Source organism: Nelumbo lutea, chromosome 4, assembly GCF_056320005.1.
Source record: "Nelumbo lutea isolate HS-2025 chromosome 4, American lotus-T2T, whole genome shotgun sequence".
NCBI lineage: Eukaryota > Viridiplantae > Streptophyta > Magnoliopsida > Proteales > Nelumbonaceae > Nelumbo > Nelumbo lutea.
This window is the reverse complement of record NC_142687.1, coordinates 31693983-31711362: the sequence shown is the minus strand read 5'-3', so window position 1 is coordinate 31711362 and position 17380 is coordinate 31693983. Positions and strand designations below refer to the sequence as shown.

At 44.8% G+C, this 17380-nt stretch overlaps 1 protein-coding gene across 2 annotated transcripts; it reads left to right on the top strand.

Annotated features, from left to right (window-relative positions):
• Positions 1–10777: 10777 nt before the first annotated feature.
• LOC148855002 (protein PIN-LIKES 2-like) lies at positions 10778–12701 on the top strand. 2 transcript variants are annotated; one of them, XM_088982074.1, is made up of 2 exons: positions 10928–12151; positions 12250–12701. In XM_088982074.1, the coding sequence occupies exons 1-2, from the start codon at positions 11205–11207 to the stop codon at positions 12260–12262; spliced, it is 960 nt and encodes a 319-aa protein (XP_088838200.1). In that variant the 5' UTR covers positions 10928–11204; the 3' UTR covers positions 12263–12701. The 2 variants fall into 2 exon arrangements, with proteins under 2 accessions (XP_088838199.1, XP_088838200.1); XM_088982073.1 differs by having other exon boundaries at positions 10778–12701.
• The last annotated feature ends 4679 nt before the right edge of the window (positions 12702–17380 follow it).

Here is a 17380-nt window from a genome sequence, read left to right as displayed (position 1 = left end):
AATTCATAAGGATCAACTTCCTCGGGTATTCCTAATGAATACGAAAGATTCAAAACCAAAGATCTACGTGACCCAAGCGATAGAGTTCTGGTGATTTGTTTGCTTCAAAACGCTCCAAAATAATCAAATCATCATGGAAGCTCCAAGGACCTTCATCACCGTTTCTTTTTGAGCCAAAGATTTAAATCTAGCCAATATTGTCTCCAACAAACTCCGAAATTAATAAATACTTCTAGCTAGTACTCTTGAGATTCCATGCTTTCTTTAAATTATATTCCTTCATGCTCACTACCCTTGTGTCTTTATCGGTTAGGAGTTAGGACTCGAAAAACAATTAACACAGTACTCTTCCAATCCTTAGGATCCTTAAGTTCCTCATCTGTCATTGCTTGGATCGGTTGATATGAATCCGTAGAGTTAAATCCGATTTCATGTGCTCTCCAGTCTCCAAAGCACATCTGCACCAACTCCCTTAAAATGAAGCACAACGAGGTCAGTGACGGAATTAAATCAAATCTGCATTACTGGAGTGCCCTTGTTTCATGTGACCGGATCTAATCCCGAACATGGCATGTGGATTTGTCACTGCATGTGCATGTGAAAAAGATAATGGTAAGACAAAGACAAATGGACTAAAATTTTGGGATAATTGTTTAAGATGTGAGACCAATTCAAAGAAAGTATTGGCATCATGATATTACAAAGACTAATTAAACATAAAATACATACCCTTTGGGCTTTGGCTTGGTATCAAAAAATTTATGTTTATCCTCAGTGCAATCCGGTCATTCTTAACTGGCGCTCGCGTGGCTCCTGAGAAGTATTTGAGACGAGAGGAAAGAAGAAAAACTCCCGGGGGGGGTTTGGCGGGAATGCTCCGATGCTTAAGTCAGTATTGTGTGCAAGAAGCAAAAGGAAAACGAAAGCTAAGAGTGCAGGTTGCTTGAGGATAAGCCCCTTATAACTGAATTCCATTGCTTTAGGCCCTCTGACTTTTGACAGGGCAGGTATAACCACCGCTGCCAGTCTGCCACAGCCGTTACAGGCAAGACTGAGGTGGCACACGCGGGGCCGTCGTTGCAGTGTGTGGGACACCTTTCTAAAGGTGGCAAGCGCAGCGCGAGGGACATGCTTGCTGTCCACAGATTTTTCGGGTACGGCGGTCAAGCAGGAAGCCCTCATGTGGTATACCGAACTACCCTCCCACGAATTACCCTGAGTCGGATTGCCCTTTGAGTGACAGGCTACCTGTAGCCAGTTATGCCGAGCTAGCAGACCCGAGGTGTCTGTGCCTCGAGGTGTCCGAAGAAGGATCGGTATGTTCTTGCCTAGGAGTGGCCCGAGGTCCATTGGAAGGAGCTCGGGTCTTAAAGGGGTCAGGGCGCCCCGAACTCAGGACCTCCTGAAGTGCCTTAACCCCGGGGAGGAGGTGCGGGGAAGGCAGCTTCCAGCGAGTAGTTTACCTGCCGAGTTTTCGAGCTGAACTCTATGGGACTTTCCCTCCGAGTTGTGCTCACGCTCATTGCTCTATCATGCTGAGTCACTGTTTGAGCAAGGTCACGCCCACGTGTACCCATGCTGCGAGGTCGGGCCAAATCACCCTCCATCAATTTCCCCCCACTCCCTGCGCTACCGGCGGTGACCCGGCGTGGGGAGGTCATGACACGTCGGGTGGATTTTGCATCGGTATTCATGCCGCTTTGTCGCGTGCTCCGTCCAGCTGGACCGGTCTAGCACCTGGTTTAATCAGAAAAGACTCGAGCCGCGTCTGGGTTACGCGTGGAGTTCGCGGACGTCAAAAACACGCTCAACCATTTTTGCCTCGAGGAACCCACAGCCTTGGCTATAAATAGGGGGACCCTTGGCCATTTTCCTTCGCCACCAAGCTCTCGTCATTATCGTTTGAGCTCGCGTCGGAGGTCTCTTAGCTCGGGTCTTCTACTTCGTCCTGTTCTCCCAGTTCGATCGCGTTTCCTTTGGTGAGTCTCCCCGAGCTTCCTTCCCCTTTTCAATTTGTTTCTTCCTTTTAGTTCGCTATGTCATCTAGTGTAGATAGTCCTATCGACGAGCCCGAGGTAGGTATCTCGGCTCGGGGTGTCTTCTCTGCTGCCCAACCATCCGAAGTACAGGTGGCTTCGGGTCATCTGGCGTCCATCTCCCACCGAGGTCAGGAACCAGATCAGTTCAGGCTTTCCATAATGACTTTGTAGAGGCTTCAGTACCTCATACAGAGGTTCCGCCTCCCTAAGGAATACTCATATAGCCTTCCCACCGGCAACTTCCCATGGGAGCATGGTCCCGACAAGATCGTGATCTTTAGGGAACAACTGATAGCCGGGCTTCGAATTCCTCTTCACCCTCTGATCGTTGAGGTGTTGGTACACTTCAACATCACCCTGGACCAACTCCACCCAAACTCCATACGGAATGTGGTGGGGTCCATCTCTCTTTGCTTTGATCGCTCCCTCTCTATAGATTTAGATGTTCTCAGTACAATTTTGGCTATAAAGAAGGGTGCTTCGGGAGCTCTCCCCGGGCATAGACGGTCCTATTACCTGTCCCCCGCCCGGGTTTCAAACTCATGCACAAGCTCCCAAGCAAAGTCCCAGCTTGGAAGCGGGACTACTTCGTAGTCCGGAGCAGTGCGGGGTGGCCCTTCCCCACCGATTGAAGGATAGTCGTTCAAGACTCTGGTGTCATCCTAGACGTGAAGACCAAGAAGGTGCTCCAGTCACTGGCTCAGCTCGGGTTGAATTATATAGACTTCACTTCTGAGGAGAAGCTCGTCCAGGCGAGCTTGAGCCCGGGTAGGTTTTCCCCACTTCGACTTTTTGTTTATATGTTTGCTTCGGGTTGCTGATTTTGTGTTTCACCGCAGGTCCCATGGAGGCGGAGATGCCTTGAAGCTCGAGGTGCAAGGCTTCAAGGAGGCGAAGGGGAAGCTAGAGCATGAAGTGGGGTACCTCCAGGAGGACATAAGAGAGAAGACTGCAATCTTCGAGGGTGCTCTCGAGGAGGCCAAGACTCAAGCCATCATTGAGTACGCCAACTTTTCAAGGTTCGACGACGTGATGATGGAGGCCTACCGTAAGGGCTTCAAGCTCAGTCGGTGGCTGATCAGGCACCTCTATCCCGACCTGGATACGAGCGCCATCACCACTTCATGGATCACTGACGACATCGTGCGTCAGTCGAGAGATGATCCAGATTCTAAAGACGGGGGTGCTGAAGATGAAGCAGAGGATGCTGGCCCAGTTACTGCCCCCAAGGAGGTCCCTAACAGAGGCAATGAGCTCCTGAAGTAGTTTACTCCCTGTATTCGTAAACTTAATATCCCTTGTAATCAAGACATTCTTAATGAAATTTGTGTACCAAACTTCCCGTAATGAAGAGATTTTTTCTTTCTTTTTGCCAAGAATTTTGTGCATTCCATCTTGTTGAAGTGGTTGTCTTACTCTGAACTGTTAGGCTACTAGGCTGATTCCCGGAGTGTGGGTTCCTCAACCATCGTGGTCCCGAACTGTATTTTGACACTTAGTAGGGGTAGCCTTGTGTACACCAAGGTGAGTGACATAGTAGGGTACATGCCCGACCTGTCTGCACCCGGGTTAAGTTGGCATTGGTTGTCTCTTACAGGTTTAACTTGTTGCATGCCAAGGCGGGCTATCCATCGCAGGGTTCCTGGCCGAAGTGTCTGTGCCTCAGGTATTGCAAGCATTTAGACTATGCCGATGAGAAAACTAGATATTGTATGTTGTCGAGGTCTTTTCATTATCTCGGCGTTCTATCCCTTAGGCTAGAGGAGTGGCTTGTGGCCCACTCTCGGAGTCTACCCATGCCATAGAGGCGGCTAGGTCCTGTTGTGCCAAGGTCATGTCAGCTCGGCATCCTTTGCCCTTAGGCTCTGGGGGTGACTTATAGTCTATTTTTGAGGTTTACTCATGCCTCAAAGGCGACCGGGTCTTATTGTGCCGAGGTCATGTTAGCTCAACATTTTTGCCCTTGGGCTTTGGGAGCGGCTCATTGCCTACTCCGTTGCTACAGATAGTATTGTCTTAAGTTGATAATATCCCATGCTCGAGGTACTTGTTTCCCTTCGAGGGTCTCGAGCTTGTACGTTCATTCCCCGAGCACTTGCTTCACTCGGTAGGGACCTTCCTAATTGGACCCGAGCTTGCCAGTGCCGGGCTCAGGTACCATAACTTTACGAAGGACCAGGTCACCAACACAGAGGTTTCGCCTCTTGACCCTGGCATTATAGTACCGAGCTACTCTCTGTTGGTAGGTTGCGGTCCTGATGTATGCGAGGTCCCTTACTTCGTCGAGTGGATCAAGGTTGGTGCGTAGCTCATCTTCGTTCGTTTGATCACTGTATGCTTCTAGCCGCAGCGTAGGCACTTCGATCTCTATAAGGATTACTACTTCGGTATCGTAGGTGAGATTGAAGGATGTTTCTACCGTGGCGGTCTTCTCCATGGTCCGGTATGCCCATAAAACACTGGGTAGTTCATCTACCCACAATCCTTTAGCTTGGTCCAATTGTGCCTTAATCCACAGAGGATGGCTCTATTCGTTACTTCTACCTGACCGTTTGCTTGAGGGTGTGCGATTGAAATAAGTTCTATCGGATTCCCATGTCTTAGCACCAGTCTTAGAATTTGATGTCTTCGAACTGTTTGTCATTGTCGAAAATCAATACCTGAGGTAATCCGAAGTGGCATACGATGTTTTTCCAAAAGAAGTTTTGGACATTTCGGGTTGTGATTGATACGAGGGGTTCGGCTTCTACCCACTTGGTAAAATAGTCCATTGCTACCACTAAGAACTTCCTTCCACCCGTTGCTAGCAGGAATGGCCCGAGTAGATTGATGCCCCACTGTGCAAAGGGCCACGGGCTGGTGAGATACTTGAGGTCGGCAGTGGGTTGGTGGTGAATATTGGCATGTCTCTGGCATTTGTCACATTTTCTAATGAGTTTAATGGCGTCTGCCTTCATTGTTGGCCAATAATACCCTTGTTGAAGTGCTTTCTGGGCAAGGGCCCTGCCCCCGAAGTGCCCGCCGCACAACCCCTCATGAGTGTCGCGGAGTACGAGCTCGGCTTCGGTAGGCTACAAGCAACGCAGATAGGGGAGCGTGTAGGATCTCCTATACAGTCGCTCGTTTATCATGACGTATTTGGCTGCCTAGCGCTGCACCCTTCTGACTGCATTGTGATCTGTAGGGAGAGTCCCGTGTAGCAAGAAGCTCGAGAGCGGGTCAATCCAACTCGGCTCTGCTTGAATGATGAGAGCGGCCTCCTCTGCTCCCCTGAGAATGCTAGGCTGAGACAGGTCCTCTATGTACACGGTTCTCATGGTGGTGTCGCTAGTGGTGGATAACTTGGACAGGGCGATAGCCTCAGCGTTTCTCCGACCTAGGGATCTTTCTAATGAAGTGTGACTGGAAGTCAAGCAGGGCCTCTCTAACTTTGCTCAAGGTTGGCTTGTGAGCTTCATACTCGCCGGTGACCTGGTTAACCACGAGCTGGGAGTCGCTACAGATAACAATGTGCTTTGCTTTTACTTCTCTAGCTAGGGCTAGTCCAACTATCAATTTCTCGTACTCTACTTCATTGTTAGACGTTGCGAACTCAAAGCGTAGCGCGTATTCCAGTTTCGTGCCGCTTGGACCATGTAGAACTATTTCGGCTCCACTGCCATGTTGGTTCGATGAGCCATCTACATGAAGGATCCAGGGCTCCTCATCCCAGCTCGCGGTTGGCTGAGCTAGGAGAGATGCCACACTGGCTGCTACTTCACGGGGTTCGGACTCGACCGGCCTGGGAGCTTCGGGTTCACCTGAGCTGGGAGCCTCGTGCTCAACCAGCCTGGGGACTTCGGAGTTGAATGTGCATTTGGCTATGAGATCTGCTAAGGTTTGGGCCTTAATGGTAGTTTGCAGCTTGTACTGGAGGTCGTACTCGCTAAGCTCAATGACCCACTTCGTCAACCGACCAGAGACCTCGGGCTTAAGCAATACTTGCCTCAGAGGTTTGTCGATGAGGATGATCACAGTATGAGCTTGGAAGTACGAGCAGAGCTTCCAAGTTGTGATTATCAGTGCGTATGCTAGCTTTTCCATCTCTGGGTATCTCATTTCTGCTCCCTCCAACACTTTACTAATATAATAAATGGGTCGTTGGACCCGATCTACTTCCTTTATTAGTACCGAAATGACCACTTTGTCGCTCGCTGAGAGGTACAGTCCTAAAACATCGCCCTCCTCGGGCCGGGTTAAGGGTAGCACACTAGCGAGGTATTTCTTGAGCTTGTCAAACGCAAGCTGACAGTCTTGGGTCCACTCGAATCCTTTGCTTTTGATTGCCTTAAAGAACGGCAGACAATGGTCTACCGATTTGGACATGAAGTGGCTCAGGACGGCTATGCGGCCATTTAACCTCTGAACCTCCTTCAACTTCCAGGGTGGTCTCATATCTAAGATGGCCTTAATCTTATTTGGGTTGCCTCAAAGCCGCGCTGGTTAATGATGTATCCTAGGAACTTGCCCGAGGTCATGCTGAAAACACACTTGTTTGGGTTCAGTCTCATATTAAACTTATGCAGAATTTCAAAAACAAAATGCAAATCTTGTATTAATTCATGTGAGAATTGAGTTTTGACGACCATGTCGTCTACATAGCATTCTACTTTTCTACCGATTAACGACGCAAACAACTTATTTACAAGCCTTTGAAAGGTTGTCCCTGCGTTTTTCAACCCGAAGGGCATAACCTTGTAACAATATAGGCCAAATTCCGTGATGAAGGCAGTCTTTTCTTCGTCCACCGGGTCTATCTTGATCTGGTTGTAGCCCAAATAGGCATCCAAGAAACTTAGCAACTCATGCCCTGAGGTCGCATCCACCAAGCGGTCAATTCTGGGGAGCGGGAAGCAATCTTTTGGCCAAGCCCGGTTCAGGTCGGTGTAGTCGACGCACATGCACCACTTGCTGTTGGCCTTCTTTACTAGGACAGGGTTGGCTACCCAGCTCGGGTAGTGGACTTCTCGTATGAAGTCAGCTGCGATGAGCTTTTCGACCTCCTCGTCGATCACTTTCCACCGCTCCGGTGCTAGGTTGTGTTTCTTCTGTTTAACGAGTCTAACTATAGGATCAGTATTCAGATTGTGAGTTATGAGTCCGGGGCCTATACCGGGCATCTTTACCGCGGACCATGCAAAAACATCTAAATTTTGAAGTAAGAAGCTGACCAGTTCGGATCGTAAGGTTCTTGGACGGAAGCACCGATTTGAAGCATCCGAGCTAAGTCTGCCACTGAGGTTGGGATTGCGATAGTTTCTTCTATGGCCACGGCCCGTTCTTCGCCTTGCTTCGTAGGTCGCTCCAATTCAAGGTCGTCGACTACCTTGGTCTTTCCCTTTAGGGCGGCGACATAGCACTTGCAGGACTCGAGCTAGTCGCCCCGCGCTACCCCCACACCGAAGTTTGCTGGAAACTTCATGCCAAATGGTAAGTGGAGACCACCGCCCGTAGGACATGGGTGATTGGTCGACCTATTATGGCATTGTAGGGGGAGGGGGTCGCGACCACCAGGAAGTCGTGCTTGAACCTGACCATGCAAGGCCATGTGTCGACTTCCACAGGTACTGTTATTTTCCCAAGGGGTCGGACTTTTTCTCCATTGAATCCTACCAAAGGAGTGTTTGTAGGTCTCAGGTCGCCTCTCTGCAACTAAAGCTGGTCAAACACGGCTTTGAAGAGGATGTCGACTGAGTTGCCTGAGTCGACGAATACGCGTCTGACCTCGAAGTCATTGATTCTTAGCTTTATTACGATCGCGTTGTCGTGGGGATAGTGGATCCCTCACGCATCATCTTCTGTGAAGAAAATTGGCTCTTATGTCCTTGGCCGCTTTTGGGGTTTCTGCTCCTCCCGAGTGGCCTCACGAACCAACGTCTAAGCTACTACTGAAGTGCAACCCGCAACGATCGAATCTCCCATTATCATGTGGATGGTCCCCTGAACTGGCCTCTCCTCCAGAGGCTGCCTCTGCGGTTGTTCGGCTGGCCTGCTACTCCCTTGCCAACCTGTTTTATTACTATTATTATTATTATTTGGTACAAAGTTTCTTAGATACCCGCAATGGATGAGCTCCTCTATCTCGTCGCGGAGGTTTTTACAACTCTCGGTACTGTGACCATGATCTTTGTGAAAACTACAACACAGATTCTTATTTCTTTCATTGGGATTCCCCCTCAGACGGGGTGGCCACTTCACGTACGGGGCGTCCTTGATCGGCATCAGGATTTCAGTCCGCTTCGCATTCAGTGGGGTGTAATAAGCTCGGTCCGCTACAGGAGGTTGGAATAATTAACCCGGCCTTGCCCCCTGAGCTATGTCCTTTTTCTTTCGGTTGTCTCCTTGACTGGAAATCTCTCCTTCCCTCTTTCTTTTTTCGGGCACGCCCTAGCCCTTTTGGTTGATCTCCTCTTCGGTGGCTATGAACCTGTTTACAAGTTTCAGAAACTCAGTTATGGTCGCTGGTTGGTTGACAACCATATGCCATTTCAATTCTTTGTATCACATCCTTCTTGGCTGCTGCAAGGCGTACGGCGGGGTCCAGGTGCGGTATCTGCATACAAGCATCGTTGAACCGCTTGATATAGCTCTGGATGGACTCTCCCTCTCTCTACACTATGTTTAAGAGGCTTTCTTTAGTTCGCGGGCACCGTTTGCTGGTGACGAAGTGGGACGTGAAGGTTTGTGCGAACTGCGCCCAACTTCTTATCGACCCAGGTGTCAAATTCCAGTACCACGTGCGGGTTGCTCCTCTAAAAGTAGTGGAAAAGGTCACGCACATGCACGACTCACTGGCTCTTGCCAGGTGCATCTGTGACTGAAAGGCATCTACATGATCATTCGGGTCAAACAACCCGTCATACTTGTCAAGAGGGGGGAGCTTGAAGTCTTTAGGCATTGGGACTGCCAGGAGTTCGTAAGACAGGGGGGATGGAGCCGAGAGGAGGGGAGCTTTGACCTCGGCCGAGCTTACCTCTTCTTTGCCCATGAGCTCGGGAAAATCGTGGGTGACAGATTGGTGAGTTCGGCGGCGGCGTCTCTACCTCTTGGTGGGCTCGACGTTCGTGCTACTCACCTTTGCGTTGCTCGGAATGGTTTGCACAGGAAGTAGCCCGGTCTGCTGGTGATGGCTGTGGACAGAGGGGTCTTGCTTGGAGTCTATTGCCAGGATCTCGAACCGGTTTTCAAGGATATGGGTTCCAAACTTTGACTGCCGAGGTGATGTAGACCTGGCAAGCTGGGGTCCTCCTGACCTATTCGCCCGCGGCGAGATCAGGGTAGTCAGTCTCTCCCGTTTGCCGCAAGGGAGGTCTAGTGTTTTGGGAGATTTTGGGGGACCTCTCCTTGGCCAAAGGGGCGCTTGTCCTGGCGGCGAGACTTAGCTTGCTGCGAGGCTGGGTGCCAAGGCGGGAACTGCGGCTACTGAAGTTGAGGTTGAGGTAGTTGGGGGAATTGCTGCTGATATTGATACTGGGAGACCTGGTGCAGTATGTGTTGTTGATAGAGCTAAAGTTGCTGGAACTGTTGCATTTGGGCCTGCATGGCCCGCATGCACTACATTAAGTCCTCTAGTTGGTTTGGGCTGGCCGTTGGGTGCACGACCAAAGGTTCGGTGAACGTCGCTCTGGCTGTAGCAGGGAGTGGGGCGATGACAGGTGCCAATGTGAGAGGCACATTCAAGCTAGGGATTTCGTCCACTGAGAGGGGGACGGTGAACTGTATACAGACAGTAAGAAGCTGGGGTTGTTCCCTGGAGTTATCCATTTTCATGCTTCATCCGACGTTGCTAGAGGAAGCCATGAGCGTTGGATTGTTTCAAGGAAGAAAAAAACTAAAAGAGTTTAGAGAGAAAGGCCTTTTGAAGCGTTTCCCACATACGATGCCAAATGATGTAGCGCAATCCGGCCACTCTTAGCTGGTGCTCGCGTGGCTCCTGAGAGGTACCTGAGACGAGAGGAAAGAGAAAGAACTCCCGGGGGGTTTTCCGGTGGGAACGCTCCGATGCTTAAGTCAGTATTGTGTCCAAGAAGCAAAAGAAAAACGAAGACTAAGAGTGCATGTTGCGTAGATGATTCGAAGATACCTTGTTCCTTGAAAATAAATCCCTTATAACTGAATTCCGTTACTTCAGGCCCTCTAACGGCAAGTATAACCGCCGCTATCGCAGGGCCATCGTTGCAGGGTACGGGTCTGTCAAGTGCGGGACACATGTATCAGCAACCGAACCGACAACCCGTATCATAAAAGTGATGATGATATTAATCAAATTTAAAAATCATCCTCGGACCGGGGGTTGTGAAATGTGAATAATCAAGGCCGGCATCAGAGATTAAGACGGTGATGACGGGGTTTTGTTGTGTAGTGCATTATTAATGAATTAATCATTTAACTTATGACGTGTATCCGTACGTGATATCATTTTTAGACCCGGGACCCACTATTCAACCAACCCTGATTCAAAGTGGGTCTATAAATGAGAGTGTATGTGTATCCATACCCTGATTGCTTCAAGCAAGGGCCATCAAATATTTGTGAGCCGTCTGAATCATCAACTACTGTATCTCCCACGGATCTTTCTTCTCCCGGTCCAATCATTAAAAACAGACGGTTGAGATCATCGATGGCCCCGATTATTTATTAAGAAGGACCCACTCCACATGCATATTCATTATTCCATTTTATGCTTCACAATAATGTGTGGGTTGATGGATGTTGCATCCATCACGTGAAGGTGGAAACTGGCAACTGGCAATTGCCTAGGAATCCAATCTCTCGAAGCCGAAGACACCTTTTTTGAATCCATCCCCTCCCTTAATCCCTTCCATAGTTCCAATCTCTGGGTTGCTCTGTTTTTATTTGTAAGTCCCCTCTCTCTAGATTCTCAATTCCAACTTTGACTGTTGTTCTTGCAACTCTCTTGTTGTGCCCATGTTCCAAATTTTCAATCCAAGTCTTTAGTTTGTATTTGTTTTCATTTATTGACTGTATTATCTTTGAAAGGCAGAATCTCTGAAACTTGTTTTGTGGAGTAACAGATATTCCCTAATCTTAATTGGGTTTCTCCCAAGTTTGAAAACTTCCGTATAGAAATATTGTTCCAGGTCTCCAAAGTACACAGAAAAGAAGATGTCGGACTTCTTTTTGGCATCGATTAATGGTGACATGAAGAGGTCTCCAGGCCAAGATCTGCTAAGCGCCGTGTTACCTCTGATGAAAATCCTCTGCCTCAGTATGGTAGGTCTGATTCTCACACACCCAAAAACCCAAATTATCCCAAGGGCGACCTTCAAGCTCCTCAGCAAGCTCGTGTTTGCTCTGTTCTTGCCTTGCCTTATCTTCATCCACCTTGGTCAGTCAATGACCCTCAGAAATGTTGTTAAATGGTGGTTCATCCCTGTAAACGTGCTGTTCAGCACATTTATTGGTTGCATGTTGGGCTGCTTGGTTGCGGTCATATGCCGTCCACCTCCCCAGTTCATTCGGTTCACCATCATCATGACTGCATTTGGAAACACCGGGAATATCCCTCTTGCCATTGTTGGGTCGGTCTGTCACAGTGCAGATAACCCGTTTGGACCTAATTGTCACAGAACTGGTTTTGCTTATGCCTCCTTTGCCCAGTGGGTTGCTGTAATTCTTGTCTATACACTTGTCTACCACATGATGGAGCCTCCGTTGCAGTATTATGAGGTCGTCGATGAGGGGATCGAGAATCTTGAGATTGAGGAGCAATCACCAGTTAACGACATCAGTAGGCCTCTCCTTGTTGAAGCTGAATGGCCAGGCATTGAGGATAAAGAAACTGAACATTCCAAGACACCCTTCATTGCCAGAATTTTTAACAGCATCTCAAGTTTGTCACAGGCTGCTCTTCCTGATCTTGATTTCACTGAGGAAGGAAGCTGCAGCAGTCCTAAGTCCATTAGGTGTTTGGCAGAGCCGAGGGTTGTCCGGAAGATTAGAATTGTTGCTGAACAAACCCCAATACAGCACATACTTCAACCCCCAACGATTGCTTCTCTGTTGGCGGTCATCATCGGGGCAGTACCACAAATCAAGAGTTTCGTATTCGGGTATGATGCTCCACTTAATTTTATCACAGACAGTTTAGAAATCTTGGCTGGTGCAACGGTGCCTTCTATAATGCTTATTCTTGGAGGAATGCTTGCAGAAGGACCCAATGAGTCTAAACTGGGGATTAGAACGACAATTGGTATTACAGTGGCAAGGCTGTTGGTGCTTCCTTTATTGGGGATTGGGGTTGTGGGTTTGGCTGATAAACTGAACCTACTGATTGATGGTGATAAGATGTACAGATTTGTGCTTTTACTGCAATACAGTACCCCAAGTGCCATCTTGTTGGGAGCCATTGCCAGCTTGAGGGGTTATGCAGCTAGTGAGGCTTCAGCTCTCCTCTTCTGGCAGCATGTCTTTGCTATTCTCTCACTCTCAGTTTATATTTTCATCTACTTCAAGCTGATCTGATATGTTGGAAATTTATACATGTGTGTCTTCTTTCTGCTTCTCTCATTTATTGTATTCAGATGGGATTCCCCTGCTTGATTACGATTTATTACTACTTGTTGATTATCAATGTGAAAATGGTTTTCTTTCATTGAACTATTTCCTGAGCAGATCTGCTACAACTCTCAAGGCAAGCAATAGAACCTACAACCGAACTGACTGACTTATTTCAATGGCACAAGACTTCCAAGAGCATTTAAACCAAGTAGACATGATATCTCTGTGAAGTAAAAAACATTTCAGACTTGTAAAGAGCATTCAAAGCTCAATCAGATGCAATTGCCAGTTCCCCTTCAGAAAAATGTAATGCTTAATGGCTTACATTGTTTGAGACTTTGAGTTCTGGCCTCTGGGAGAGTTTGGCTGAGTTCTTACACAAAAAGGGAAAAAAGTTGAATTGTCAGCCTCCTGATGGATGGTTTCTGTTATGATTCCTATCAATAGGCTAGTAGATTTTTCTTGTCAAACTGAGAAGGGTGATATCCAGATACAGAAGATGTTTTAATATTGAGAATAGTAAGGCATTTTGTTTTTATCATATCTGTCTTTCTTTCTCTTTCTTTCTTTCTTTCTTTCTTCTTCTTCTTCTTGCTTTTTGTGTTTGGGGGAAGTCAGTTGGCCATAACTAACAAAGCAAAGGAAATATGTACTACAAGTAGCATCACCAAAGAAAAGTTATCTCCAAATTTTGATTTTTAGATATTTGGTTGCTAGTAAAATTCCTAGGGAAATAAAATGTTATCCAAATCTAAAATAAGAAGGTCAAATTGGAAAGTTGTGTCCTTTCTGAATCTATTATGACCCCATGATTCCATTTTACGTGTTCATGTTGAAGTTCCAATCAAACACTTTAATTTTTGTCAAAATAATATTTTTACGAGAAAATTTCTTGATTTTTTTGCATTGCATAATATTTATTTGGGAATTGGGATCCAAAGACAGCTTAAACAAAAGGGAAAAGGGAAGAAACAACCAAAACCAAAACAAAATGGAATGGAGAGAGAGAGAGAGAGAGAGAGAGAGAGAGAGAGAGAGGAAGGTAGTACTTTAGCTCATACTGAACAACAAAACGATTTTACTATGTTTAGTTAGAGTGGACGATTGGACATCAAGGTCGGATTGGACGTGATGGGACTTCGTTTCTTCTTCAGAATATGAGAAAATACTCGCAAGCGTAGAGCCAAAGTGAACTACAGGGAGAGAACCAAGGGGTACATAGGGAAAAACAGACCTCCAATTCCATGGAAAAGAAGTAATCTGTTGTTCCAATTTAAGTGAGACTGCACCTCTCTATGTAATAGTTTAATCATTTGCAGTGAAGGTTGACAAATGGTGTAAGAAGCCTGAGTAATAATTAGAATTTAGAAGCCGCATTTATTATTCTTTTATGCCCAAAATAAAAATAATTAGAAGCAACAATCTGGGGTATCTGGTTTGAAGTTCTCTTTTATCTTTTAGTCCCAAATAATTCAGATTTCCTTCTTGTTCCCACATTGCAATTCTGTAATAATTCAGATTTCCTTCTTGTTCCCACATTGCAATTCTGTAACTGGAGAGCTGTTTGTTTATACCCATGTTGGCCTTTACTACTAAATGGTAGATGTAGAGGAAATACTGGAGAACAGTATCACATTCTGGGTCTCCAGGAAGATACAAGAAAATGTGATCTTTACCCTTTAGGGAATGGAGCATTTCTAATATGATTCACAAGGATGATCAGTGGCCTATTCAATTGGCAATTCTGGGCTTTGTATTTGATGTAACACAGGAAAGGTCTCATTATACAGTCGTTTTACTGGAAGAGATATGTCGCATGCATTTGCTTTTGGAGACTTTTCAAGGGATGGAATAACTGATTCCTGAGATGAAGACCCTTGTGAAGTTGTGATTCTGTTTCTGGTTATTTTGGGTAATTTTATTTTTGCTTCTTGGATGCATAGAAAACAATGTAAAATTCTGCTGTCCTCAAATTGGAATATACAAAATGTGTTTCATGAGTTTTGGGTTCAGTGTGCAGCTGACTTGATTGATAATCTTTCAGAACCTGGTCTGATACAGAAATTCCTGGCTTGGATTGCTATGGCCATTTATTTTATTCGGTGTGCCAGACAGAAATGAGAAGGTGTTTCATCAAAACTCAAAAGGACCTTATTTTCGTTTCCACTCGACACTACCAAGAGTTGTCTCTTAATTATATTTTATTTTCAGATGGAGGGCTCATTTCTGGAAATTCCAGTTCTTATGGTTTCATTTGGTTAAACTCTAATCTCTCTTTTGTAGGAGCCTTTGGAGGAACATTTGAATCCCAGGGACTTATTGAAGAGGCAGAACTAATGGCAATTCATAAGGCTTTATGTAAAGCTGATCATGAAGGGTGGCATAATATTCTACTCTGCTCAGACCCCTCCAATGTCATTACTTCTCTTCAACCTCCTTTTGAATTCCCTTAGCGCTGTCTTCATCTTTTTGCTCTCACCAAATAGTTATTGTTAAGACTTGGTTCGATTTCTTTTTGGCCTGTTAATAGGAAGTTTAATGCCTCAACCCATAACATGTCTCAGTTTGCTAAAAATTCAGATCAGACTGAATTACATTTGTGTGAGCCTCCTGGGCTTCCGCCTGTATCAGACTTTGTTTCTCTTTCTGTGGTATAATATAGTTCATTTATATATCAAATATAAAGAAATATATATTAACTGAAAGGTGGTTGGGGCAGGGGTTGTAAACCTTCCTAATTAGGGAAATTAGTCGAATAAAAAAATGTAGAAAAAGAAAAAAAATAAAAAGTAAAAAAGCAGTTCTACATTGTCTTAAGCTGCATTTGGCATTTCTTATTTTAAAGACTTGTCTCCTTTTTGCAGTTAAAATGCCCCTATAAACACTGAATTTTTAACTGCAAAAAGGAGATAAGTCCTTAAAATAAGGAATGGCAAATGCAGTCTAAAAAAAAAGACATTTTTAAGAACTGGGAAGTCTAAAATCCTCATGACTGCCCGTTCCCAGTTCTGAGGTCTGACTGTTTAGTCCAGTTGGAGTCTGATAAAACTGGTCCCGGGCTGTCAATTGGACTGGATTTGGTCCGATCCAATCTGGTCCAATATGAATTGATTACAAATTGACCAGTCCAATCCAATATGATGAATACCCTGGACCATTTTGGATAGTCCAATTCAATGTTTGGACTGTCCATTCTATTCAAATTGGTTTTAATTTAGATTGGTTCTAGACTAAAAAATGGACCAGATATTAGTACTATAAATCATTAGGATGGACCAGGTCCAATCTAATCCAATAAATGCTTTGGATCATTAAGTCTGGACTGGTCCAATTCGATATGTCTTATTGGACTGTCCAATCCATTCAAATTGATTTTGATTTGGACGGGTCCAACCAAAAACCAATCCATTGACACCCCTATTCCCGGCTATAACTAAGCCATTTTTTGTATGCAGTGCTTAGTCTAATGTTTTAATCTCGAATTCCTTTGGCCCTAACTCAAATTAATGCCCATTTAGGAGAGCCATCTATAGTAGATTGGATTGAGACGTTTTAAATATGATGAGCCTGATAAAACTGGTTCAATATGACCACTTCAATATTCCATGGACTGATTGCACACCATAAACCTGTCTTATAATCCAAAAGCATCAATAACTAAAGTAATAATGTAAGAAAGCATGAGAAATATGAAAATTGAGTAAATGGTCCAATAGTTTTGTCCAACAATCTAATGCCTTAGATTAGCTACTTGTAAGCTCAACCAAGCAAGCCATGCATATCAATACCAAATGGATCTGATCTCTCTCACGGTCTCACCAAAGGTTGCTTGGAGCAACATTCTCTAGGAAATTTGTAGGATGTATTTTTTGTTAAACATGCAGATGTGATTGGTTTGAATGTACAACTTGTTAAATGTGAAAGTACATGAAAATCAATGTTTTAAAAACCGATTCAATAGTTGATCCATTTTTCTTTTTCTGGGTGACGATTCACCAATTTGACCACTTGGGTTGAATGGGTCAGATCATTATGTGAATAGATTAAATCTGGACCATTGGATTAGAACAATAGGTTAATCATTCTACTCTTCTTCATATCTATATCTATATCTATATATTAAAATGGAATGTGCCAAGTTGGCACTTTCTTGTTTTCTAGTTATTTTTGAGAAGCACTCATTCAATAACTCATGCCATTAATTCTCTCTCTTCTTCATTATTTCATTAAATTGCCTAAAATTCATTAACTTTTATCTATATTTATATCCCTTTCAATTTGACTATAATTTTATATATAAATTAGATATATTTATATTAAATTATAATTATCAATAAAAAATAATTATATTAAAATAGATATATTCAATGGTATATTATTAGGCTAAATAATCTGCTTCAATTTAAAAGATAATTAGTTTTGAAGTTAATTAATAAGTAATTTATGTTTCAGAATAAATATTATTTAATTCACTCAACAAATTAAACCAGTGCTTTAAAAATTGACTTGGAGGCTAAATAGTTTTTGCCTTTGGGTCACAGGTCAACGGTTCAATTGTCCAGGTTAGACAAATTAAAACATGCCACATCTTCCATCTGTATATGTATAATATGATATAATATAATTACATTTTGTGTGTGTATATATTATTTTAGGTCCAAATTGTATTGTTATTTTAGTTTTAAATTTTTATAAATAAAAGAGCTGGAAATTGAAATTTGAGATCACAAAATGAGTCTTTTGTATAGTGCGGCTGCAAAGATCATGAAAAGTTACCTAAA

Bases quoted from the DNA above. Each gene is read 5' to 3' on its own strand.
- LOC148855002 (XM_088982073.1), top strand. From the start codon at position 11,205: ATGTCGGACTTCTTTTTGGCATCGATTAATGGTGACATGAAGAGGTCT.